The sequence below is a fragment of the Triplophysa rosa genome, linkage group LG12, assembly GCF_024868665.1.
Source record: "Triplophysa rosa linkage group LG12, Trosa_1v2, whole genome shotgun sequence".
NCBI lineage: Eukaryota > Metazoa > Chordata > Actinopteri > Cypriniformes > Nemacheilidae > Triplophysa > Triplophysa rosa.
In genome coordinates this window covers 17,954,223-17,982,103 of record NC_079901.1, presented here as the reverse complement: position 1 = coordinate 17,982,103, position 27,881 = coordinate 17,954,223, and the positions used below count along the sequence as shown (strand labels likewise).

General features: G+C 43.0%; 1 protein-coding gene across 2 annotated transcripts in view; it reads left to right on the top strand.

The window, feature by feature from the left end:
- znf423 (zinc finger protein 423) overlaps nucleotides 1-27,881 on the top strand; it is a 144,314-nt gene that overhangs the window by 59,743 nt on the left and 56,690 nt on the right. Inside the window, exons 4-6 of one of the 2 annotated variants that reach the window (XM_057347487.1) lie at nucleotides 9,166-12,599; nucleotides 13,795-13,879; nucleotides 21,287-21,307. In XM_057347487.1, the coding sequence (XP_057203470.1) occupies nucleotides 9,166-12,599; nucleotides 13,795-13,879; nucleotides 21,287-21,307 (3,540 nt within the window). The remainder of the gene's footprint in view (nucleotides 1-9,165; nucleotides 12,600-13,794; nucleotides 13,880-21,286; nucleotides 21,308-27,881) is intronic. The other variant, XM_057347488.1, reaches the window with a different exon arrangement.

Sequence of the window (27,881 nt, the reverse complement as noted above, 5' to 3'; positions counted from 1 at the left end):
ACACTTTCTGACTGTCCGTGTCATGGTTTCCTAAAAGTCTTAGACTCACCAGGCCTCTTGTTTTTGTATTTTAATTAAGTATCATTGGTGTAATTTGTCTAGTGTTAAAATATGCTATCCTGTTAAAGTCTGATTTTCTACTATTTATAACTATGAGAATGCCTGTAGAGCTTGTTTTGAGTTTTAACAGTTTGTCTGAACAATTTACAACACAGTAAAATCGCCAGTGTTAAAAAGGTCAAATTAACACTCACAGTGTATATATAATCCACACTCTCAAAGTGTGGATTGTATAAACATTGTGAGATTTAATTTGACCCTTTTTAACACTGCCGATTTTGCTGTGAAGTTACTGTTGTTATGTGTAAAATAGGCCTTATGTGTTAGACGGTCTGTATAGTGTGATGATAATTTAGAGGTTAAAGGGTCGCTGTGTGTTAACAGGAGGGGCAGGTGAGCTTTAACCCAAATCCTCTTCAGCTTGCGTTTGATCAAAGAGAACCAAGAGGCAGAATACAGTGTGTGATTTGTGATTGGTTAAGCCCTGACTGCCACAGATCATAGGAAGATACAGACAGGTGGATACAGTAAAAATGATCAGAGACACATTGATACACATTCACCTTCTGCCTCTATTTTCTACCATCTGTTATACACATGCACTCTCCATTACCCACTTATAAACACATGATCTCAACAACAGAGGGTCATAATATAGACCCTTTACGGCCGACGTCACAATTACGTCACGGCACTAGCTGGAGGCAAACCAAAGGGAAATCTGGAGGCGGCCAATACAAACCATCACAGATTCGGCTACATAAGGAGTTTAAAATATCATCTTGTTGTATTGTTTAGTGCCACAATCGACAGAATACAGTCTTCAATTTGATATTTCAACACATACCTGCTGCCATTGCCAAACAAAAACACCGACGACAGCTGTAGTTAAACACAATAAAACGAGCGGACCAGTAGAAATGGTCATCAAAAATGCTGGCGTTTTCACTGTACACTTTATATCACTTAAAGTTAAATAAACTCTTGGCTTTTGTTGGTATGGATTATGGTTTGGGTATGTGTCTAAAAACGTATCATGTTTGCCCACCTAATCACAACAACGGGGGAACAAGTTAGGTTATTTTCCCGTATTAGCGCATATATAAGCTAACTTTATTAGCAGTTAGCCAACGACCAGAGACTAAACATAAAGGAAACTGTTTGCCGTTGCTGTTTCTACAGTTTTCATAAGTGCATTAGTAGACTTGGGGAGAGAAAACAGTGAGTAGGTTCATGTTATGTGTCAAGTGTGTCAAGTAGTTGCATTTGGTACCGTTCGCCACTGTGAGTACATATAAGCATCTAATGATGTATATAGGCTCTCAGTTTGTCTTTACTATACACGTTTGGTTTCTTTATCTGGTATGTGTGGATGTCAGACCATTTAAATGGTATGGAAGGTAATCCTGACAGTTCGTCCATCTATTGAGTGAGTGTATACAGGTTGGCCAATGTGGTTCCTTCCGTTAAAGTTCACATTTTCAACAACAGTCACAGTCCCAGGCAGTTAGGTTATGTGAGGTAGATGTTTGTGTGTGTGTGTGTGTGTGTGTGTGTGTGTGTGTAAGTGGGGCTCTAGAAGAGAACAAAGTGCTTGTTTAGTGCAGCTTTCCTGCATGGCCAAGCAGGCAGCTGCTTCCCATTGACTCGGTACTCAGCGGGAACCTGACTATAACTGTACACTCCCATCCAGTAAAACTCGTGACATACACGACTACCAGAGGACAGATAGATGGAGAGAGAGAAAGAATGAATGAGAGAGACATTAAATGAGTGTTGGGGAAGCTATGCTTTGAAGCTTTAAAAGCTACTCAAAATTTAAAGTAGTAGTCATGCTACAGTTTATAAAAGGAGGATGTAGGAGTTACACTATGTTAAAAAAGAAAAGTAGCTTACAGTACAACTCCAAAAAGTAACTTGCAATTTTATGGTGATAAAGAGGCAAAACTTAAGTATTGTAGCTTTAAAGGAATAGTTCACCCAAAAATTTAAATACTGTAATGAATTACTCACCCTCTAGTTGTTACAAACTTGTATAAATTTCTTTGTTCGGTTGAACATAAAAAAAGCTATTTGGAAGAATGTAAGCTTCCAACAGTTCTGAGGCACAATTGACTACCATAGTAGAAAAAATATTGTGTAATTTTTTGGTTTTGTTGAGCACAAAAGAAGATATTTTGAGGAATTTAGGAAAGCCAACTTTCCAACTATGGTAGTAATTTATGACAGAATTTTCATTTTTGGGTGAACTATCCCTTTAACTGTGTCTTTAACATTATAGAAAATAAATCAATGACTGATTAATCAATCAGTCTCATTTTCTTGTTGCTTTAAAATAAACTCAAGTAGAGCGTGTTTGATTATTCCTCAGATCACTCAGATATAAAGCCGTATGTCACACTACACCAAAACAGTATAATGAATTACTGTCAGTCACTGCATGTTCTTATTAGTGACGCTAGTTAGCAACTCCCACACACCCACTTTTACCTCAAACATTCAGTGACATCATTATGGTTTACACTTGCATTCAGGCAAACGTGGAAAGTACAGCAAAGTGATATAAACTTTGAGAAAAGAGAGAGTCTGAAGGCAAACATCTCATTTCTGATGCTGGAGTTGTGAAGAGGCTTGTTTTGGTACACTTCACATGTAATTAATCTGCAGCTGTTTACAGTTCGGGCCCCCGTTGCTCGCGCAGGCTGAGCAACACAAGAGTCAAACGGAGCTTAACCACTGCCAGTGCCCCTGTCGTCACGCAACCCCTCTCCGTCTTTATCTCTCCTTCATCTCACCTTCCCTCTCCGTTTGACACATACCGAGTACTTATGGTTCACCCCCGCACCCCTAAAAATGCTTGGCGTGTAAATCATCCTTGCTTAAAACACCGCTGGCTTTTTAGCGTTGAAACGTTATTAATGTTTGGAGGCTTTTAGTTGAGTATGCAGCAACTTTATCGTCACAAAATGTTGTTTAAAATAATGTTGCAGGTAAATACAAATGAAGCATAAATTAAGCATCTGTGGCATGCTGTCAGATTAGCATTGCAAATAAATTCACCCCTCAGTTTGCAAAAACAACAAAAAAGACAGAAATCTACTTTTCATAGACGTCTACGGGGCAACAGTCATATTTCCTGTTTTTTTTTACTGTGACAAACTAAGTAGAAATAATTTTCTGAGGTGAACAGTGGCTTTTATAGATAGATTAGCGACGATAAGTTTTTGTTAATAGCAAAAGCTATCCGTCACATTGGTGATCTGTCACATTGGTGGTGCTCATGTGCAACACAAGTTCAAGTCCACCTCAGGTCATTTCCGGTTCCCGTTTGGATTCGGATATCCAATGCTCTCTTTAATATATCTTGTTGTGATGACAGTACTGCCCCCATCTGTGCAGTTTTCTGTGGTCTCTAGAGGTGAGCGAGTGGTCAGTCTCCAGGCCGCGTTCCATCCCCCCCCTTCCTCACCTGGGGGTCGCCAGAGGGGAGATGGGGCAGGCTGTCAGCTGTCCTTGCCTTCCCAACCCCCTGCCCCTCACCTTCTGCCCTGGGAATGAATCCGGCTGCTCGGACGCTTTTGGGCGCCAGCAACTCCATATGGGCCGTGGGCAGCAAGCGTGTGTGTCCTCTAGGATTCCGGCCCCTGACAGACAGCCTGTCCTGTGACATCACCCCTGTGTGTATGTGCCACCGCATTGTGTACGTGTGTGAGGGTATATATGAGTGTAAATACATGGGTTACCTCCAGGATTATGATTCCTGACAGACTGCCTACACGATGACATCACCTTGGCATGTGTTTGCGTGCATCCATGTGTCCTTTAGGAAAAGACCCCTAACAGACTGTGTCCCTCGAGCCCCCTGTAGGGTACCGAGAGCAGTGCCAAGGGTCTTGCAAGCACAGACTGGAGAGTATCTGCTTGATGGAGCAGGGACCGTTAGGAACAACAAACATAAGTTTGTGCTTATGTGTGTGTTTGTGTGTCCACTAGGACTGGGCCCCTGACAGACCGGGCCCTTGAGCATCAGTGGGGTACATGAGTGTTTCAGCATCAAAAACCTAAAGGAACAGGGTAGAACAGTATGGGGAGAAAGACAGAAGTTTGTATTGCGTGTGTTTGTGTGTGTATTTCAGTATCAGTAAACAGGTGTTTGGTCTCAAAGACTGTGGTCCCGTAGGACTGCTGGCCATGTGGTCAGTTCCTGTGTGCCGCTCGCCCCCCCTCCTATCTTGTCCTCGTACTGCCTTACTCTCTCACTCTTTCTTACCAACTTAGCAACATAGCTTTGTCCTCTGTTGTGTTTGGTTATGACAGCGTTGTTGCCTAGGGGAGAGGAAGGAAGATAGGGAAGAGGGAGGTCTCTGTGAGAAGCCATGAAAAGTGTACACGAGAGATAAGCAAATGAAGATATACACATCAGGCACCTAGCAGTGTTTCCATACCTTTATGTTTTATGAAAAAATGTTAATAAATCAAAATTTTGTGATTTTAAAATTGTATAAGTTAAAGACAGCGATTTGAGAATCACTGACCTATAAAATCAAGCCATGTACACTGTATAAGTGAAGGATCTTTTAGAAGTTGTTTTCCCCTGGCTCTTGCTTCAGGCCTGTCTGGCCGACATGCTGGGCTGCCCTGTGGGAGTTCGGGGTGGAAGTTGTTTTTCTGCCCCCTACAGTGTGTCTCTCCTGCCCTGGGCTGTGGGCAGAAGGCCAGAGGGAAGGGGCTGTGAGCTGGGCAGGGGGCCTGGGGGCTGCTGGGATAGGTGGAAGTTTGGGCAGGGGGCCAGGCTTAAAGGTGGAAGAGGTAGAGGAGGGGTGAGAGGTCGGGATGTGGAATGTTAGTAGGTGATAAGACACAAGTTTATACACGGTGAAAAGTTAGGTCATGATTCTAGTATTGCTTTTAAACAACACCCATTAAACTGTGTTTGTTCACTATTCTTGACCTTTGTCAGTACAGATGCTAGTATATATAATTTGACAAATTATAATTAGGCTGTGAGGGTTAAAGGGATAGTTCACCCAAAAAATTAAATGTTGTAGTCATTAATTTGTATGTAATGTACATGTGGCAGAATTTACAAAAAGCAGACTTTGACTTTGACTAATTTACCCTCATGTCATTTAAAACCTGTATGACTTTCTTTCTCAGTGTTTTGTCAATACAATGGAAGTCAATAGGGACCAATATTGTTTGGTTATCAACGTTTTTCAGAATATCTTCTTTTGTGTTTGCAGAAGAAAGAAAACCATACAGGTTTAAAATGACATGAAGGTAAATTATACAAGAATTTTCATTTTTGGGTGAACTATCACTTTGATATGAAGTCTATCCATTGAACATAGACCGTATGTCTATCCCTCATAGTCTTATTTGTGTTCGTGTCAAAATTAAATATGCTGCCCATTACCATCATAGTTTGCATAGCTTGAGGCTCAAAAGAATAACTGTGTTGATGTGTCAGGTCACTGATAACATTTTCCTCCCAATTCACAATCGATTTTGAGAGTAGACTTGAAAACCTAGCCTTTTTTAAATCTGTGCTGTGCAGAGGCATGTCAGGGTTTAAAGCTTTTCCAGCACTAACATACATCATTCTGACTGTGATGAACTGATTTAATATAAATGATTATTGGGTGCCAAACTCTCTGGCCTTCCATGACTACACTTTGAAGAATGTTTGTTTTTACTTACAGGGACTTTCAGGGTATTTTTTAAGCAAAGTGTGATTTAGTAGCTGGCGTTTCACCTATTCCAGTTAATACAAAGTGAGATTATGGCAATGCTGTCCAAGTTAGATGTATGGCAAGATTTATCAGGTAAAAACCGAAAGTTTTCCTACACTTGTCAAGCTATAGGGCTAAAATTATGTTTGAATGCTAGAATGAATATAAAAGTGCTTTAGTCTTTGTGTTGGTTGTTGTCAAAGTGAGCATATTTAACACCGTCTCCTAAGTAGTATAAATTTCAGTGTGTTAATCATCGTAGACCTGCTGTATTGTTTTTGGATGGTGTGTTGTTCCAGAAGGGGAGCAGCAGTGCTGTATGTCATAAGTGTTGGGTCTGCTGTATATACGCCTCCAAGCTCTAATGAACATACTAGCCGGTTTTGGCTCTGACGTTTGGCTCGTGCTGGTAGGGGCATTCACAAAATCCACAGCACTGCTCTGCTTTGGTGTTTGGAGAGATGGAGGGGATCTCTTTTTTGTCTCCGCTATCTGTCCTTGTGTCTGATAAAGAGGAAAGGACAGACATCAGACCGAGCGCGTCTTCATTACCGCCTTCCACCATGTTTCTGGCCCGGCATGCCAGCGCTTTGGCTAGCCCATTAACTGGCCCGATGTGGTTCAGCGTGGTCCAGTCTGGTGGAGGCATACGGATCTGGGGAATGAGGGGGGTCTGCTCTTGAATCTTCTTGAAATATCTGTAGATTAGGTACTGGGGTGGCCGCTTCTATCACCATGTGTTTATTTTATCATGGTCCCAATTACCAGGCCCTGTTCGAGGCAGGGTGGCAGGCCCAACCCTGGACATCAGAATGTGTCCTTTTGCCAGTGCTGTCTTCCCATTCTTTCCTCCCTCGCTATAGCCTTCCATCCTGTGCTCCACCCCTCCACATGGGACAGGCTGGGGAGGAGTAGGCCAGCGCCAGGGGCAACCACCAGAGCAGCCTGTTAATTCGGTAATGAGTCACAACATGAAAGAAAGTTTGGGGACAGAATGTGGAACAAGTGAGAAACAAGCTGTCAGAGAGAGAAAGAGAAATCCTAAAAGAGGAGGGAGGGCCGTTCAGTCAAGCCTGTAAATGTGGAATGAGCGGGCGAGAGGAGCTAGCGCTGAAGGAGCCCGCGTGCTTAGCGCCCGTTCCGGCCGCCAGTTCTTTTTTTCGTTCTCTCTCGCTCCCCCCTCACTTTTCTTTCTGTTTCTTTTCAAATTTAACTTTTCATTGAAATTTCTTACTCTGTTTAGCGCTCTTGCCAAGTCCCCCGGCGGACGGATGACAAAAGCCCCCTAAAAGCCATGTGATCTTCCATTTTCCAACAGCCACACTTCTGAGGATTAAGGCTATTTAATGACTATAATCTCCCTCTTTCTCAAAAGTGATTTCTCACATTCTGTCGCAGTCAGAGGGATTGCATTAGCATTAATAGATTTATAATTCGCCAGAATGACCACATGTGCCAGGAGGTTTATATTCTTCTTTTATGTTCTGTTCTTTTCTGTCCTCTGCCTTTTTTCCACTCCTTTTTTTCTGGCTCTGAACTCTGGCAAGTGGTTCTTTGTATCTCTTGCACTGTGGTACATATCTGTGTCTCAGCAGGATGGCCTACCTGTCAGTCGGCACACCCCCTCCCCCCTCACCGTCATCTCCACACCCTGCCCCTCTCACCTCCACAGTGGCTGGATCACAGAAAGACCTGTCAGGGGCCACGGTCTTATTGTGCAGCCAAAGAATTCACCATGGTTAAGTCCCTTACGGCCTTTTCATCCTCGCTCTTTCATTGGGCCACTGCAACACTTTCTCTCCCGTGTTGCACGGGTTTTAGGTTGTGTTGAGATGACTCTTATCCTGACACGGGCACAAAAGCGTGAGAACATAACAGCGAGGAGGGTGTGCTGTAGTTGAAGGAGGGGTGGCTAAAGAGTTGAAGTGGATTGCTGTTATTCAACTCTTTGGTTTGCCGACATTTGCACAAAATGTTTGGATTAAAAATGTTTAGACACTCTTAAAGACTTTAGTTTTGATGTTTACTCCCAGTACATTATGAAAACATAATTGCCATCCTGTTGGCTTTACATGTAAATAAACACAAAAAGGTCACAAGGTGGCAAGAAGCTTTATAGACTTATACGTTTCACAGATATACTGTATTCTGTCAGGTTCCTTCATTTGCTTTTCTGCTCATTTTTTGTCCTTCCGCGTAAGTCGTGCTCTGTCACACTCGTTCTACTCCTTTACTAATATCTCTATTTTTAACTTTTTTCTTTACTTACTTTGAATTCATTTTCTTGCTTTGAGCCAAATTCATAATTCATGGTTTTACAAATTTCTTCCCACAAACCCCCATGGAGATTTATTTGTTCTGCACAGCACCTACATTTTAAAGTGGATCGATTCATCACTTGAATTTATTTTCTACAAATTCTGCTGTGCTCACCTTTGTGTAATGGGGGAGTAGTGGGTGGAAGTAAAATCCTACAACTGCCATATGGAGTTGAAGTTATTAGTTTATACAATACACGCTGAGGTGATGCACTTTTCTTTGTTCTTTTTTCTTTTTCTTTTCCCCAGCACGTTAGGTCTTGTGACTCTGTTTCAGTGGGGTTTTCATTTCTAATTAGAAAACGCAGTATTAGAGGCCATTCTTCTTTGGCTTGTGAGTACAGATGGAGTTTTTGGGGATGTGGAGTTAGTGTTATCCTCTGTACACTTACAGTTTTTTGTTGTTGTAGGAATCTGTTATACCAGAGGCTTTTTTCAGCACATTAAGAATGAACATACAACTTAGTGAAAATAAAGCAAACAAACAGTGCAGTGATAGAAAATTCTGTGTTTGTCTGAGCCGCAGTGGGACTCTGTGCTTGCAGCATCCCTGCTCAATAAGTCATGAGCTCTCTCCCTCGGTTTTCTTTGGAGGCTGCTGGTTAAGATGCTAAATAGATGATGTGTGGACTGTGTCAGGCCCCATCAGATTGCATAAAGCAGGACAGAATTAAGAACAATCCCGCTTTGTATATCTTTGTATGTGTGAGTTAATCTAGACCCGGCCAGGGTTTATGAACAAACAACAGAAAAAAACTGTGTTTTGATTTTGTATGCATTGTCCAGTAAGAGGCCCTTCCTTTTTGAATTTGTTCTAATCAATTTTGAGAAGCTTTTCAATCTGGTAACCATAATGAAAATACGATAAAGCAGATCCAAATCTGGGGGATATGGGGATGAGCTTGTTTGCTGTGGGAGGATAAGAGGATAAAAAATACATCTTTGTCCTTATTTCTCCATTCCTTTGGGGTTTGCCGTCTTTAGTTCTTTGCTTCTATTTTGATATTTTGTCTGCCTCTTTAACATTTTAATTCTGTCTGTGTTTTGCATTGCAGATGGTGATGATGACCCGGGGCTCTCCTGGGTGGCGTCCTCTCCCTCTAGCAAAGACGTGGCATCGCCGTCACAGATGCTAGGGGATGGCTGCTGCGATATGGGCATGGGCACAGGGGAGGAAGAAGGGGGCTCTGGCCTGCCTTATCCCTGCCAGTTCTGCGACAAGTCCTTCAGTCGCCTCAGCTACCTGAAGCGCCACGAGCAGATCCACAGTGACAAGCTGCCCTTCAAGTGCACCTTCTGCAGTCGTTTGTTCAAACATAAACGCAGCCGAGATCGCCACGTCAAGCTGCACACCGGTGACAAAAAGTACAGCTGCCAGGAGTGCGAGGCAGCTTTTTCACGAAGCGATCATCTTAAGATCCACCTCAAGACGCACAGCTCCAGCAAACCATTCAAATGCAGCATTTGCAAGCGGGGCTTTTCCTCCACCTCCTCTCTGCAGAGCCACATGCAAGCGCATCGGAAGAACAAGGAACATCTGGCAAAGAAAGATCAGGGGAAACGTGATGGGTCTAACAGTGACGTAGCTGACCAGGACCAGGATCTGTACATGTGTGATTACTGTGAGGAAACGTTCAGTCAGACAGATGAACTTGAAAAACATGTACTGACGCAGCACCCGCAGCTCTCAGACCGTGCAGAACTGCAATGCATCCACTGCCCTGAAATCTTCACCGATGAAGGCACTCTGCTCACTCATATTGACAGAACGCACGCCAACAAGAAACACAAATGCCCAATGTGTGCTGAGCAGTTCTCATCTGTAGAGGACGTCTATTGCCATCTTGACAGTCACCGACAGCCGGACTCCAGCATCCATAGTGCCAGTCCTGACCCAGTCCTGGGTAGCGTGGCATCTATGAGCAGTGCTACGCCTGATTCCAGTGCCTCCTTGGAGAGAGGATCGACCCCAGACTCCACCCTGAAACCTGGACAGAGCAGACGTAAGCTTGCCCCATCTTCTGACCATGATGACGGAAGCTGGTCAGGCAAAGTGACCTACAGTTGTCCATATTGCTCAAAGAGAGATTTTAACAGCCTGGCTGTCCTGGAGATTCATCTGAAGACCATCCATGCAGACAAACCTCAGCAGAGCCACACCTGCCAGTTCTGTCTGGAAACCCTGCCTACTCTCTATAACCTCAATGAGCATGTTCGCAAAGCACATCGATCCAGCGGGAGCTCTGCATCTAACTTTCCCCTTCTGCAGTTCAGTAACATTTCAGCCTTTCATTGCAACTACTGTCCTGACATGTTTGCAGACATAAACAGCCTGCAAGAGCACATCCGTGTTTCTCACTGCTTACGTGGAGGTGTGGTTGCTGGATCCACCACTTTGGAGGGCAACCATGCTTTCTTCTGCAACCAGTGCTCTATGGGCTTTCTTACAGAATCGTCCCTCACCGAGCACATTCAGCAGACCCATTGCAACAGTGGTAGTGGAGTAACTAAGATGGAGTCCCCGGTTTTACAGCCCTCACAGTCTTTCATGGAGGTGTACTCTTGCCCCTACTGCACCAACTCTCCCATCTTTGGCTCTCTCCTCAAACTCACTAAACACATTAAGGAAAATCATAAGAACATCCCACTTGCCAATAACAAGCGCAAAGTCAAAGTGGCAGACTTGAGCCCGGCCTCATCCGATGTGGAGATATCCTCCCCTAAACGCCATCGAGTAACTGGGGATACTACTCCAGCTGTTGCTAATGGAGACTATCCCTGCAATCAGTGTGACCTTCGATTCAATAGCTTTGAGGGTTTCCAAGCCCATCTCAAGTCCCATCTGGAACTGCTGCTGAGGAGACAGTCATGCCCGCAGTGCAACAAAGAGGACTTTGATTCCCAAGAGGCATTGCTTCAGCACTTGACTATTCACTACACCACCACCTCCACACAATATGTTTGTGAGAGCTGTGACAAACAGTTCTCTTCTGTTGATGATCTACAAAAGCACTTGTTAGACATGCATACCTTTGTGCTGTACCACTGCACGCTGTGTCAAGAAGTCTTTGATTCCAAGGTGTCCATCCAAGTTCACCTGGCTGTCAAGCATAGCAACGAGAAGAAAATGTACCGTTGCACTGCATGTGCTTGGGACTTCCGGAAAGAGAGTGACCTGCAGTTACATGTGAAGCACAGTCATTTGGGTCATTCCACTGGACCAGCGGCAACTGGAAAAGCACGGAAGTGCATATTTTGTGGTGAGTCCTTTGGCACGGAAGTAGAACTACAGTGCCACATCACTACCCACAGTAAAAAGTATAACTGCCGCTTGTGTGGGAAGGCCTTCCAGGCTATTGCCCTGTTAGAGAGACATCTCAGAGAGAAGCACTGCATTTTCGATGGAGGAAATGGCAATGGAAATGGTGGGAGCCAAAATGGGACACCCAACGGGGTGACTCAAAGTTCTAAACGTTCAGCAGCAGGATCGACTGTAGCCGCTGAGCAGGCAGATTTGCAGAACATGCTTTTGAAAGGAGGCGGTCAGGAAACGGCCAACAGCCATGAAGCCAGTGGTGGCGAAGAGGAGCTGGATGCCTCAGAACCAATGTATGCCTGTGACATCTGCGGTGCTGCCTATACCATGGAGTCTCTACTCCAAAATCATCGCCTTAGAGACCACAACATTAGACCAGGCGAAGATGATGCAGGGACAAGAAAAAAGAAGGCAGATTTCATTAAGGGTAACCACAAGTGCAATGTTTGCTCGCGGACCTTCTTTTCAGAGAATGGCTTGAGGGAACACGCCCAGACACACCGTGGCCCGGCAAAACACTACATGTGTCCCATCTGCGGTGAACGTTTCCCTTCACTGCTTACTCTCACGGAGCACAAGGTCACCCACAGCAAGAGCTTGGACACAGGCACCTGCCGTATCTGCAAGATGCCCCTGCAGAGTGAGGAGGAGTTTATCGAGCACTGCCAGATGCACCCTGACCTGAGGAACTCCCTTACAGGCTTCCGCTGTGTTGTCTGTATGCAAACTGTCACCTCAACATTGGAACTAAAGATCCATGGAACTTTTCACATGCAGAAACTCTCTTCCTCTAGCGTCAGTGGTGGAGCAGGAGGAGGATCAGCCTCATCGTCTCCCAATGGCCAGCTGCAGACCTACAAACTTTATAAATGTGCCCTTTGTCTCAAAGACTTCAGGAATAAGCAGGAGCTGGTCAAGATAGACGTCAATGGCCTGCCTTATGGTCTTTGCGCTGGCTGCATGAGTCGGGGCACAAATGGCCAGTCCCCAAGTGTTGTTGTCACCCCACAAGAGGCTGGGGAGAAGAACTCGTCTGGACTTCGGTGCCCAGAGTGTGCAGTAAAATTTGAGACCGTGGACGACCTGGAAAACCATGTTCAGATGGATCATCCAGAAATGAGCCCTGAGACCAGTGGAGCCAAGAAAGTTACAGATGCTTCACCTATCCCTAAAGTAAGTGGCAAAACCTCACCCTTATGATACACTTGAGTGAGTCTGGACACTTTTAAACAGTTAAAGTGATACTTCACCCAAAAATGAAAATTCTGTCATCATTTACTCACTTTCGAGTTGTTCCAAATGTGTATACATTTCTTTGTTCTGATGAACACAGAGAAAGATACTTGGAAGAATGTCAGTAACCTAACAGATTTTACCCCCCACTTACTGCCATAGTAGGGAAAACAAATACTGTGGGAGTCAATGGGGATGAGATCTGTTTGGTGGCTGCCGTCGCATCATCCAAGTGGATGCTGCACACTGGTGGTGGTTGAGGAGAGACCCCCCTCATATGATTGTAAAGGCTTTGGGTGTACAGCAATACACAATAAAGCGCTATATAAATGCATCATTCATTCATTGGTTACCGACATTCTTCCAAATGTCTTCCTTTGTGTTAAGCTGAACAAAGACATTTATTCAGGTTTGGAACAATCTGAGGGTGAGTAAATTATCATTATTTGGTGAACTGTTCCTTCAGGTGTCCAAGTACTTTTAAAGGCCACTGTATGTTATCTTTACTCTCTCTTTCAGTTCAATGTTCTTTAGCTTGACAGGATATTAAAATGTATTCTTTTCTTGTTTTGTCAGTTGGATCCTTCAAATATCTTAACCATTGTCAACAAGCACCAGGCCTTTTGACATAATTTTATATTACAAAATGGTTGTGTATTTGCTTAGGATACTTAGATCATTTGAGTTTTTCTCTCTAGTTCTCCAATGTGTGTTCTGTCTCTACCTTGTTTCTTTTCCTATTATCTCTTTTCTTTTGGCAGTTCAAAGAAGAATTTTTTTATGCAATTTCTTTTGAAAAGAGGAGACATTGCCAGCAACCATTTTCTGGCAGTGTTTTTACTGTATAAGTTCCCCGTGTTCCCAAAGTGTTCTGAGTCAAAGAGAGATGTGTGAATTCATGGCTACATTACTACTGGCCCCAGAGGGTTCAGCAGCCTCATCCTGCTGGGCTATTGTACAAGCTGTTCGCTTCACTAGATATTGACAGTGAACTTCCAGGGACGCTCAATCTTTACCTGTGCTTTTGTCTCAGTTCAATGTAACAGATAGGAGAATCTCTGCCTGGTGTCTGAGTGTGTGGAGATTTAAAAAAGCCTGTTCAATGTGAATCCCAATCCTTTGTTTTCCCTTGTAGAAGAAGACGTATCAGTGCATAAAATGCCAAATGACTTTCGAGACGGAACGAGAGATACAGATCCACGTTGCCAATCACATGATCGGTAAGTCCGCTAAACTGTTTCCTCTGCCAGTGTGCGTGCGTGTACGTGTGTTCATGTGTGTGTGTGTGTGTGTGTGTGTGTGTGTGTGTGTGTGCGTGTGTTTGCGTGTTTGGCTGTTTGCCCGTCACTTCTCCTGCTTTCCTACCCTTATTTGCTGCCGTAGTCTGCCCCGGCACAATCTCTCACTCCCTGCACACAGGTGTGAGACAGACAGGTGAAATGAACAGCTCTATTTCTGGAAGTGCAGACATCGCTCTCAACAGCTGTTCCATTGTTTAACACTTGACTACGCAGCTGAGGCCTCGGCTGCAGGTCTGATTGCTCTGTTAACTCTTCACCATGCAGCCGAGACCAGGACTGCAGGTCTCGCTCCTTCAGGAAAGGCCAACAAACAATTAGGTTCCCTTTCATTCCCCTTCATTTAATTCTTGAAGCTTGTCGTGGACAATTACACATTTTTTTCTTTGGTGCTTGTTGTGTTTTTTGAAACGTGTGCTTGTGGAGGGGGTGTTATTGACACATTGCAATTAGAATATGAACCCATCTGTCCCATATTCGCTAAAGGCTTGAGTGGAGAACCAGAGCAAGGTTAGCTAGGGTAATAAATCCAAAAGGTCTTGATGACTTAATTGTGTTTTTCAGGAATGTAGAGAGCACTGGGTGGAACTTTTTAGATGTGCTCCAGGTGGATGATATTTTCCATTGCTTGTTTGTTTCTTTGGCTAGTTGCCCTGGCTGCAGTATATGAGCTTAACTGAACGGTTCCTCTGTACTTGTTTTATATGCTTCCTCCCTTGGTGTTGTTATTCTTTAAGTAATAATTGCTGCAGAAGCACACTGTAGTGTAGATTAACGAGCTGGGCCTGTGAGTAATTTCACAGAACAAATGGCGCAATGCTCTGAGCCTCAGCAACTTCCCAGCCTTCCCCAGCCTTGACAGCTGATACTGGAGCCGAGGCGCCTGATATATTCTTCTAGTCCTACTGAGCAGTCTGCATCTGTCTTAAGAAAGGTACCAAAACACATTGCGTATGTGCAGTCTGAGCATTCATGTATTTTTCTCTTTCTTTCTTTTTTTAGTTAGCAATCTAATCTAAGCGCCTTGCGGTGTCATGTTCATTTTCTCCTTCGTGTAAAGTGCACGAAAGTGCTTAGCACCCAATTATTCCTCTAATAACTACCCTGATTTCACCTTCAACCCTGATTCTGCCCATGCACCTATTCTCTTTCCCATCTCACCTGACCCTTCACCATTCATTCACAGCCTAACTGCATCCAGCCTGCCCAATCTCAGACCAACACAATCCAATTTGGACCACGCTGAGATCTCTCCCCTTTCATCACCCATCCGCTCTCTCTCCTCCTCTCCTAAAATACTGATGGTCGAGATAGATGCTGCATGTGAGACTGAAAAGGCGGATCGAATGTCTCTCCCCATCGCCATGGAGGGAATTTTGGGTTAATTAACATCGTAATTGTCAGAAAAGTTGGAGGAGATTAATTATGGAATTGAGGCAGATTATTTTAAGTGCCGTTGTTATTTTATTATTTTTCCACCCCTCTTCAAAGATTGATGACGTCTTTGAATAATGAAGAGAGAGTCGTGCATTAACCTTTATCAGACTCCGCGTTAGCCGGCGGAAAATTGAAGCGAGATCACAAAGGAGTTCTAGCGTTAGCGCTAGTGCGCTCCACGTCTTTTGCTTTCTTCTCCAGATTAAGAAGCTATCATTAAAAAGCTACACTATCTGTCAACTTTGATATATGACTAGTAAGGCTATTATAAGACTTATTTATTATATTTTAGCCTCTCTTTTTTAGGTTATAATTTGCTAGTGTACACAATGCGTTTTTAGCAAAACAATGAAAAAAATCTATATCTCCTACATGATTCTCCTTCCTGTTTTCTTATTTATTATGTAATGCAACACATTGATGTAATCAATTGATATCAAACAAATACGGAAATAGTTTTTAGTTTCATTGTGACAAATAGTTAATAGTTGTTGATTATTTGACTTGAACTTACTAATTGGGTGAGCAGTAGACTACGTGTTCTTCTCCCGCCGCGTTAAACATAACAATTTGGCTTTGTGCTTTTTGCTCACTGTTTGGCAGCTGTGGAAATCACACGAATTTGATTTCTCCTCCTCCCATGTTTTACCAGAGCGTTCCACTATGCATATTCATACATGCTCGTGTGCCAAAAGCAGCTGTGTGCGTTTTAGCGTGCGTGAGCATGCCGTTGTTGCATGTACAGTATGTGGAAGTCTTAATAAGGGTGTGGGACAAATTTGTCAATTCATACTGTTTTTTTAGCTCATGATACTGTATTGATATTCTCGCACTAAGAATTTATATTTTTTGTTACATTTTCTAAATGAATATATTTAAATGTCACGGGCCACAATTTAGAGCAAATCTGTGAGAAGGCAAAATATACTACAGCTTTAAAGGGTTAGTTCACCCCAAAATGAAAATTCTGTCACCATTTATTCACCCTCTAGTCATTTCAAACCTGCATGACTTTCTTTCTTCCGCCGAACACAAAAGAAGATATTTTAAAGAATGTTGTTAACTGGCACCCATTCACTTGAATTGGTTTTGTGTCCATACAATAGAAGTGAATGGGGGCCAGTGCTGTTCGGTTAGAAAGCAGAAGAAAGAAAGTCAAACAGGTTTGAAATGACAAGAGGGTGAGTAAATGATCGCAGATTTTTTTTGTGAACTCATCAATTTAAGCCCAACGTAGATGAATGAAAATAAATATCAGTAGTCAGTATATATAAAGGATTGTATATGCAGTATATTTGTATCGTAACCCAAATATTAATATAACATCATATCGCCAGGGACCCGCCGGTTCCCACCTCTAATTCCTGCCCACACATTCCCGCTCTTATGATTGACACATCTGAGAGCTTGACAGACATGTTCTGTCAACTTCCACCTTTTTTGCAACATCTTACCTGCTTGTGGATACACATTTCAGGCATCCTACCTTTTTACAGAAGTGTGATCATACCTCACCTAGCCTCCCACTTTCACCCACCCCCCATCCTCTCTCACTTTCCTTTTCCTCTCTTACTTGTTCTGTCTCCCTCCCTGTCCCAGTCACCAGTAGGCTGAGGTGACACCTCCTCAAACTTGCAACATCTGCTCCCCTCTCTGCCTCTCCTCTTTTCTCCTGTGTCTTTCCTGCGAGCGCAGCATCGCCGCGTGAGCGTGCTGCCTTTGTAATTTTGTGTACCGTCACTTTGCTCTGCTGGCAGCCCAAGAGCATGCACCAATCACAAGAGATCCTCCTCCCACAATTAAAAAACAGCTTCACACGCATACCTTTAACATCCCTTTTACACACCTGAAGGCTTCCTGAAGCATGCTGCAGGTGGTTGGCGCACCTTGAGGTTTTGTGACTTGATCTTTAATTTAGGTTTAAATTACGTCGGTGTCGTTTCAAATCTTTTCAGCCCGCGTTCGCGCGGAAGTGGCGTTGAGCGTAGGTAAGGGAATCAATAAAGATTTCGGGCTATTGCGGTCTGCTGCAACAGAGCTTGATTACACAGATATGGGAGGGGTGGAAAAGCCTAGTGTTTTAATTAATCTGACTGGTGAGGCAGGCGAACTCGATCAGAGCTCCGTTCTCCAGGAGGCGGCAAGCCTGGAGGATTGTGGGTTTATTTTTCCCTGCCTGTTGATTGAAGCCGTGTGATTATTTAATGTAGACGTTTGTCTCCGTGCGGAGAGACCTCGTAACGATTTTCCTTAGCACGGAGGCGGAAATCCACATGTACCGAAAGACGAATTTCATTAGCGCTGCCCTGATTTCATCTAACAGCCAACAGCACCAGACTATAGAGGGTCATGCAGATATTTATTTACCGTGTGGTTTATATTGCATTATCATTAGTTTCACATTGCAGCGTTTGTCTGGTCGGCTTGTGAACGGGGTTTGACTGTTCCTATTGGCTTGTTACTCTTGTCAGTCTGCAAGGTGGACACATCCCATTGTCAGTCGGATCTTTATTAGTTTTGTGTTCAGGAATAGATCGCCTGTTTTAGAATTAGTCACTGTCAGTGTGGTGTGACAAACTGCATTCAAAGCTTTGTAGGTTTTGTGGTGCGGAAGTAGCTCTTCACAAAAAGGGATCCGGGTAGAGGAGATCGGGTTAGTTATCACTATTTTCAGTAAATGTTTACATTATAGGCTGCTACAGAATAGTTTTGAACGCAAGTTGCTGTATAAGCACATAAAGGGTAGTTGACAAATAAACAAGTTGACTTGTGTCCTGTGGTGTGATGGCAAAAAAAATTGAAAACAATTGTTAATGATATATATATATATATATATGACATAAGAGATTTATCTTCATTGTTAAGGGTGTTTTTTCTGAAATTTTTGCTGTCACATCATAGGGCACATATATGGTTTATTTGCAGGGTTGGTGAGTAACTGATTACATGTAACGGGATTACAGTAATCAGGATACAAAATTTTGGTAACTGAAATCTGTTGCAGTTAGGCCTACATGAAAAAAACAAAATAATCAGATAACAGTTACAATTGGTTAGTTAATTGGTAGTCCTTGTGACAACTTTCCCTGGTGACAGCTAGCCCTGGTTTCCCCTATTCATAGTATACATGCAGAACTCAGAGGCAGTTAAAAAATGTGCAAACCACTCTGGGTTTATCTACAGCTATAACAGTCAAGGATTTCTGCTCTCTTTGGACTTACCCGAGAAACAGATTTCTGGCAATAACAGTAATAATTTCCCACCCCATCCAGAAGCACACACTCCATAATGTAAGAGCTGGTTTGAACCCTCTCATTTCCCCTGTGAGGGAGACAGCCACTGCTCTTGAACATTTCATTGCCCCATACTAACACCTGTTTCAGACACATGCCACTAACTGAAAGAAAGAACACGAGGAGGAAAAGAACTTAGTGAAGAACTATGGTGTATTGTGTTGTTTAGGTATCCGACTGATGTGATTGAAAGACATTTTTGATGCAGCGTTGATTTTTAGCTTTAAAAGGTCATTTAAAGGTGTAGCTCACATAGAAATAAATGTTCTGTTTTATTCGTATGAGTTTTAATCCTGTATGCTGTTGTTTTTGTCGAACATAGACGTCCTTAGTTTTTTTTAAAGAACTGCGGCACAGCTTTTGCTGTAAAGTGAATGTTCCATTACAGGAGGATGTCAAGTGTTAAAAAGAGATCAAATGGAACTGTTTTCTTAATGAATAACAGCATATAGGATTAAAATAACATGAGGGGGGATTAAGTGAATTTTTCATTTGTATAAACTATTTTTTATTTGGGTATCCCCCTAAAAACGCTTAAAATCACTCCAAAAATGAGCCTGGTAGCAAACGGACGCCATTTTGATTGTTCCTGAAATGACAGGGATGCAAAAAAGGAGAGGGGTAGCTGCATCCAGCTCAGTGACTTTATATTCATATTAATATAACAGAACCCCTCTGAGCCAGGCTGTTAGGTTGGGGGCAAAAAGATGTCGCGTCCCACCGTCGGGCCACCCTCACGGGGACGCGCCTGTGTAGTCACAGGCATTTCAGTACACTGCTTTTAATTTTAGTCTTCATTTAGCACAGCACCCCTTGATGATCACCTCTGCGCAGCGGCGCTCCCTGCTGGTGGGGGGAGAACCGACGCAACCGCATACTCTCAAAAGCCAAAATCACACGAGTGCATACGTACATACACACTCTCTTTCTCTGTTTCTCACTCTCTTTCCAACACACTCTCACACCTGCAGGGGGCACCCCGTGGGTCTACAGCTGCGCAGCGGAAAACAATAAAGCCCGCGGAAAAAAAATCCTCTGTGCTCCTGAGAGACCTTCACTCACAAAGAGGAAGATTGTGCACGGAAAAATAATACTAATAAAAAAATACAGACAGACTGACAGATAAGCAAGACAAGAGAGGAAAATAAGCTCAAGTAGCAAACAAGTAAACACAAGGCCTCTCAGACAATACAGCGAAGAGCTCGGCCCAGTTTGACATGTTCTTGACACTCCTTGTGATAAGGTGTGATGTTCAGTAATGTTTGCGTTTTGCTAGGCGGGCCAGACACACAGCCTGGATTGTTTACGGGCCTATACACAGTCCTCAGGGTTCGACAAGTTTTCTCTGGTTTTGCGTAAGACAGTAAGAGATGTGAGCAGAAGGAGGCTTTACTCATTTCACCTCTCCATCCACTCCTGTACACCCCCAATTCGTCCATTCGGGCACGTGGCAAGGAAAAGCATGCAGACACTAATGTTGCACTAATCACCGGCGTACAGAACTCACAGCACGTCCACTCTCCTCTCAATCGCCCTTAATCAGCCAACACATTTCAATTAGCATATTGTGTTTAACCTCCCTTTCATCTGCCTTTATTAGTGGATTGAGCTGTAGTTCGCCTCTTCACCCCCCTCCGACCAACCCTGACTCTCCCTCGCCCTTCACTGCCGAATCGCTCCTCTCTTTCTCTCTCCTTGTTTCACTTGTCCTGAATATCACGTATTGCTCCACTGTGCTTTTTCTCGGTTATAGGTCCAGGGTTGATCGTTTTGGAAATAGTTTGGTTTGATGCTTTATGGATGACGATATTTCATAGCAGCGATCTGGAAACACATTACGCTGACAAGTGCTAAAGGAATAGTTCACCCAAAAATGATAATACTGTCATTATTTATTCATCATTATGTCATTCCCGACCTGTATAACACGCTTTCTTCTGGAGATCAGAAAAGGTGATGTTTAACAGTCAAAAAGTGCTGTTGAGTTGAAAATGATAATCAAAGGAGAAAAAAAGTTGTGCACTGTAGTCTTCTGAAGCAATAGAATAACATCGTGTGAGGAACAGAATTAAATCAACTTAAAATGTTTCTTTCTACCATCATTTTAAGATCTCAAATTCTTATTAGCATCTATTCAGGTACAGAATGTTGATGTGAAAACTAGTGCAATGCATTATTTTTTACAAAATCCTCAAACAAAAATATTTTATGGCTTTAGAAGACTTCTGGAGTTTGATTCCCACGAAAAATAATTCACAGAATATGATGGTTAAACTTTTTCTTGTTTCACGGAAGAAAATCACATGGGTTTGAAACATGGTGAGGGTGAGTAAATGACAGAATTATAGCTTTTGGGTGAATTAACAAAGATTTTATTGTCAAACTTGTAGTTTCATATACATATTTTGGCAGAAAAGTAATTTTAGTCATTTATAACAATGGCAGCCCAATCTCTCTCCATTCGGTCACCATGAGTGATCCATGACCTCCATGTCTGACCCCTCCTCCACCATCTAACACTCATGTGGTCATAGAGCTGCTGACTAACTGTCACCCTGCCTTCTCTTTCCACCCTCCCTGCCTATCGGATGGCCCGTAGGAGAGCCCGCCCAGCTGCAAGGTTTGTCCCCCCTTATCTCTCTCAATTCTTAGCTAGATAACCTGAATGAATGACCCTCCTCAAGCACACATACATCTTTCACCGCTTGAGCAGAAGGGGCGGGGCTATAGTGGAGATCAGTGCATGATTGGTCACATAAAGGGGTCATGTCATACATTTTTCATATTCATTATTTTTGTTCCCCGAGGTCCCCATAATTTAATTTTTCATGACCATTTTCCACTCTCTTTCTGACCCGTAGAATTAAATCGACCGTTTGCTGCTGTGCGTTTAAGATATGTAAAAACCCACTTTGCAATGAGACATATGGTATGAGCTGAAGTTTTGCTTTTAAATCCAATATAGTTGCATACGTATAGAAAGAAAAAACATCAGATGCTTGTGACTTAACATCATGCAAAGCTGAATATGCGAGTCTAAGGGCAGGAACAGCTCAGCTTTTGGTGGATTTTCCATATAATTTTATTGTTAGTTGAATACTAACTGGAAAAATATGGTACACTCTGTTTGGCGTTCTGTTTATTTCCTCGCTGTGACTGAATAGGTGTCGTTGATGAATAATTGTGTCGTTTTGTGGTTAAACAAAATACTTTAATTTCATGGTGAGTGTTTTTTTTTTTGCAGCTTAGTTTTATTAGATATTTTATTGCGGGTTAGTCTCTTAAAATTGGGAGCAAGCTTTTAATTCTTAACCATAGTGTTTACTTGATTGAACTTTAATATTTTAAAAGATCAAGAGGAATTTACCATTAAAAAGGGACACATGCCAGTTGGTGAGGGATCAAAGTGTAGTTCAAAGTATATCAAAGTATAGTTATATCATTGGATTATGTCATTGTATCATTGGATTTCCATACTTCATTTCCTGTGCTTATTTACACATATAAACACATACACATGCGCACACATTACCATAGTGATTCTTTATGCATGGGGCTGGGCCAGAGGCATGAACACACGTACACCTGTACACCTGAATGAAGTCGCTCTCCAGAGAGTTTTTTAATGTCATCAGTGATTCTTAGTCATTCATCCCGAGGATTCTGATGCCTGGAGCATGAGTTGCACACGTGTTGTCATGGCAACGCCACATATATGCTTCCTGTTTGACCCCAGGGTGTTCCCTGTGATGTCATAATGATGTTCTTGTATCAACTAAGGGTGCGCTTTTCATCCTTGTAGTATCACATCATGATTACTGCGTGTTGTATTTTATCGTCATATCAGTAAGTACAGCAGTCTGGGATGTCAGTCACTTTATTAGTGAGTAAAGGATTGTGGGTGTAGGTACAGGTGAATGTTTCTCATTTAGAGGTTATGGTCCTATAGGAAGTGATGCTGCAGAGCTCCGTGGAACCCTTTTTCGCTATAAGGCAATGCCCATGTCTGTTATATAGGGAGAGACGCTCACACACACACGGAGGACTCCTACCAAAAGAGTCCTGGTGCGGTCTCTCTGTGTCAGTGCAGGCTTAATGAGGCAGCACACAAGAGGCTTTAGGAGTCGATGAATGTAGATAATGTGAATGATGGTTCACTTCACTGAGCGCCTGTACGCGAACACGCTAGAGCCATTGTCTAGCCTAGGGCCACACTGTGTGCATATCTGTGTGTGTGTGTGTGTGTGTGTGTGTAGCCATATTCCAGCACCCTCCATCCCGTAGTCACGAGAGCAAAAGAAATCATCATTCCTTCACATTGCATGTGTCACTCCCTGTTATCCAGCCCCTGATGTCTCTATTGTGCGCGCCGAGCCGATGTTAGGTTGAGTGGCTTTGGTGAGAGCAGCTATTCCTTAGTGTTCTGATGTTTTAAAAGGGTTGGGTTGGTTTTTATGGCTTGTTAATGGCGTGGCGCTCTCTACTGCAGCCCATGTGGTGTGTACGTGAGCATGGCAACAGATGACAGCCCCTCATGCACATCATAGACCACCTGGAGCTACCCAGGCGGAACCTCAGAGGGGCCGGGCAATGTTTGAGGGAGGGGGATGATAGCGGGTGCGCTGCTAGAGGTGAATAGAAAGAGGCGGGGATGGAGGGATGAGAGAGTTGAGGTGCAACTTTAGGGCCAGAGGTGGACAAAATCATACCTTGACATCTAGCCAAAGTCAACACACGTGCATCGTTGAACACGTACACGTCTGCATGTATTTTGTGACATTACTGCACGGCTCTTTAGAATACTTGATTCTTGAATGACTGATAAACTGCGTAAATGATATCATGAACACTTTATAATAATGTTGTATTGGTTTACATTACTTAATGTTAAGGCAGAGAACGAAGGCACCTTTAATGCCATCATAATGTCATGTGTAATTTTTGTCTAAATTATACATTTTAAAATTGTTATTATTTTTATCTTTTAACCAAATAGATGATGTTTAGTAGAAATGATGTAAATATTTTATTCAAACCTGTCTCCATATACCTTCCGACACAGCGTTGTGCAGGTTTTGGACACATCTTAGGTAGCACATGACCCTAAGCCGCTCCATGACGTAACAATCCAAATTCAATTCCCTTACTTTCTCTCTGCTTCCATTTCTCTCTTTTCTTTCCTTCCCCTCCTTCGAATGGCCCCAACAGAGAATGTCATGTTGAAAAGGGAGAGCGGCAGCGATGTTTTGCCGAAATGTTTGTTTGCAAGGCTGAGTGATGTCTGATCCCCCCGAGAGCTCATTTTGCCACGTTTGCGCTTGATTTGCTTCTTATGCTGTTTATTAAAGGTAATTACAAGCTGTTTGGAGATCTATAAGAGAACTGCTCAGGGGGAGCCTCCTCCAAAAGGTGTGGGAACAGAATGGAAAATGAGGTACACTTGCGGCCGCACGGGTGGGGGGTTGCAGGTGCGAAACGCGTGATGAAAAGTATTTTTACCTGTCTCAGGAACAGCCATTCACTTTGTCGCGTTCTAACCGCAGGGGCAGGCAGTGCTACTGTTGTTGCGAAAAGTCTTGTGTGAATGTCTTTCCCAGGCAGGACTCATAGAGGTGCAGCTGCCCCGTTTCCCCCCTATCTCCTCCCTCCTGTCCCAGATCCGTCCAGGTGTGTCTCAGCCAGCTGCCGCGGAGGGGAGGGAGAGATGGTATCGAGAGCCCGTCACCATCCCAACCCTCCCTTCTCTGTGCGGTAATTGTTAAAAAGACAAACAAGCTGCCTGCCTATCTGTGCATAATGAACGGGGGCCAGCCGTAATTTGCTCCTCACTTAATTCGTTAAGTATTCGGAATTTATTTTCTCGAGTGACAGTGGCATCTGTCGTAGCTGGCAGAGAGCACTTCCGTCCATGTGACATTACGCATCGGATACGTGATGATGAGGGGGGAGAAGCGGCGGCACTAGCGCAGAGTTTAAAGTGAAGCATGTCATTTCTGAGCCGCTTGCATCACCGGACGAAATTGGAAAAAAAGGTGGTTTTATGAATGGTTCTCAACTCAGTCCTGCTCCAAAGTCAAATAGTTTGATTTTTGATTTACACTACAGTGTTTACACCTTTTGAGGGAATCAACGTAGAAATTGGTGTAGTACACCCTTAAAAAAGAAATGTTTTTTTATAGACAGTTTTGCTCAGCAGTTCCATAGAATAACCATTTTTGGTTCACCATAGAACCATTTACTCAAAGTTTCCTTTTTCTACAACAAAGAACCTTTTGTGACAGAAAATGGTAAATTTATGGCAACATGAAGCACCTTTGTTTTTAAGAGTGTAGTCTCTGCATTTTATGCAATGATGGTAAAAGTTAACATAAAAAAACTACACAGTTCAACTTAAAGGAGTAGTTCACTTTAAAATAATCCCCCATTGACTTTCCATAGTAATTTTTATTCCTAGTATTGAAAGTCAATGGGGGCTTATTTTAAAGTGAACTACTCTTAGAAATAAATAGTTATCCCATAAAGGACTTTTTTATTTTATTTTTGTTCTGTTAAATGGATACTTCTGTCATCATTTACTCACCTTCGAGTTGTTCCAAATCTGAATAAATGTATATGATATTTGGAAGAATGCTTATAACCAAACAGATCTTGCCCCCCATTGACTCCCATAGTAGGATAAATTACTTCATTTTTTTGTTCTGTTGAACACAAAAGAAGACATTTTTAAGAATGTGGGACAGCAAACAGTTCTGGGGCACTTTTGACTACCATTGTATTTTACTATGGTAGTCAATGGGGGGCAAAATCTGTCTGGTTATAAGCACTATTCCAAATATTTTTCTCTGTGTTCATCAGAACAAAGAAATGTATACAGATTTGGAACAACTCGAAGGTTAGTAAATGAATAAAGGGGAATCAATGTGTGTAGTGGGGTCAAGGAAATTTTGCTAAATGAGAGATTAGGTGTAATGTAACCCCTTACTAAAACATGAGTGCATGCTTAACCTCTAGTTTGGTTGGATCAAGACAGCATTGAAATCTGTGCAGGTGAGCGCCCCTGTTTCTCTCTCTCCGCACTGCCAGGTAAACTCTGCAAATAAAGCCCTCTTAAATACTGACTGATAATTAACATCTGCTGTCTGGTGTGATCTTGCTTCTACACATCATCTCTCTCTGTGTGTGTGTGGGAGGTAGGAATAAGCGGATGTCACAGCTCATCAATGCTCTCTGCAAGACGTACAGGAATCAGGGGAAGGCAGACTCTCGATGGAAGGGCGGGGGCGGAGGTCCCAGAGGGATGGGGTGGAGGCCCCTCAGAGTGTGTGTGTGCGCATGCAGGTGCGTGGGAGAAAGGGCCACCTGGGGCCGGACTCTTCAAAGGCCGCTCTCAGAGGAACGCTGAGAGGTGCCTGTATGACAGGAACCATAGCTTTGATCCGGTATAGGAGTCAGAGTGGGAGAAGAGATGCAAGGCAGGAAGGATGAAGTCAGATGGGAATTCTGGGGTGTGTAGTTAAAAATGAGAAGGTGGGGGGACATGATGGATCTTAGACCAGTCTCTTGTTAGAATTTAAGGATAACATGCCTCTCTCATATAGTACCTTTAGTATTATTTTGTTTTGCTGCATTAATTAACCTTAAAATGTTAAAACAATTGATTTTTGTTTTGAGAAAAGGAAAGAATCACTATTATAATCGCTTATTCTCAGGGATAGGAACTTTTTTTACTTTTTCTTGCTTGTGCTTGTTAGGAGAGGTGTTCCCTTACTTTTTTTAAAAACTTTTTTTAGTGGATTTTTACTTGATGATACTTGAACCCTACGATCATGGCTGTGCGTTTTGCTTAAACAAACATCCCAACAGTGTTCAGAAAATGTCACGGTGCTGTCAAGTTACTTTCACATGCTTTAGACAGCCTGTATTAAATGTTCTCTTCAAAAGAGCACCTCTTGATACGCCTAATAATTATGCACAGAAGGTACATGGTAATATATTGCGATAACATTCTTTATTGTGTCTTTAGACAACCTAATCACTGTCTCGTTTCCGCCCCAGAGGTTAGGAAGGGTAAAGAACCGTGTGATTGGCTCGGTTTTATCACGCTGTGCCCTCATTGGCTATTCAACATCGCCCGAATATCCAAATATTTCTCCTTGAACTCGTCGAACAATTTCAAGCAGCAAACTGATGGGGAGATGAAAAGAATTAGAAGGGAAGAAGAGGAAGATTACCGGGCGTCATAGAGATCGAGGGATGCAGACAAGATGGAGAGGGGTCTGGGTAGAAGGGGAAATTTGGAGATATTTGGCATGGAACAAGGGATGAGGTGATGGGAGGAATGCATGACCGGTGCTTTTCCTCTCTTCTCAGTGCAGAGATGTGGAGGAAGGAATGGATACAGAGGGAGGGTGAGAGATGATCTGACCGGGTGCTGATGAAGGAGGTTGACCTTCGTAAGAGAGAGAGGGAGTGCTGGAGGATGAGGTTGGCTGACAGGGGCTCTCCTGGTTTTTGGCAGCCTCTCAGTCTGCGCGGTGAGCAGCTGGACTTCATTAGGCGCTGGTGTTAATTACTGGGTCCAGGCTGCAGCCGCCTGCCTACCCGCACGCGCAAAACACTCACTGTAATTCAGCCAGGGTCACCTTGAAATTGATCATTTAGATAGAAAGATGGACGGAGATGGTAGAATGCTTTAAACAAATGGACAAGTGACACAGTCAACTTCCCAATGCACATATTTATAGCATGCACTAAAAGTATGCATTTTGCTGGGAATGTCCACACTTTTAGGTGTGTAGGCTAATATGCCAGTGTTGTATTTTTGTACTACGGGCAAGATGTAAGCTTAATTTATGCTTAAGTGTTATGCTAAATCATTAATGCTTTGAGTTTGTATTTAGTGTAATGCATTTAATGCTTTGGCAGCTTTATTCACATGTTACTTTTTGTAACTCACAGAGTGTAGAGTAAGTCATCATAAACTTCCACACGTACATTCCGCAAGGGATGATGGGAAATATTAAGTGAAAAGATGCACACATCCAAAATTCACCAGAAATAGTATTGCATTGGGAACTTATGGCATCCTGTTTTTAATGTACTATAATTTGGTATGCAGTAATTGACTATTTCTCTGTTCCGAAACTTAGTAAGCTGCCTCTGTAGGTAGAATTTTAAGACATCTTGGGCATGCT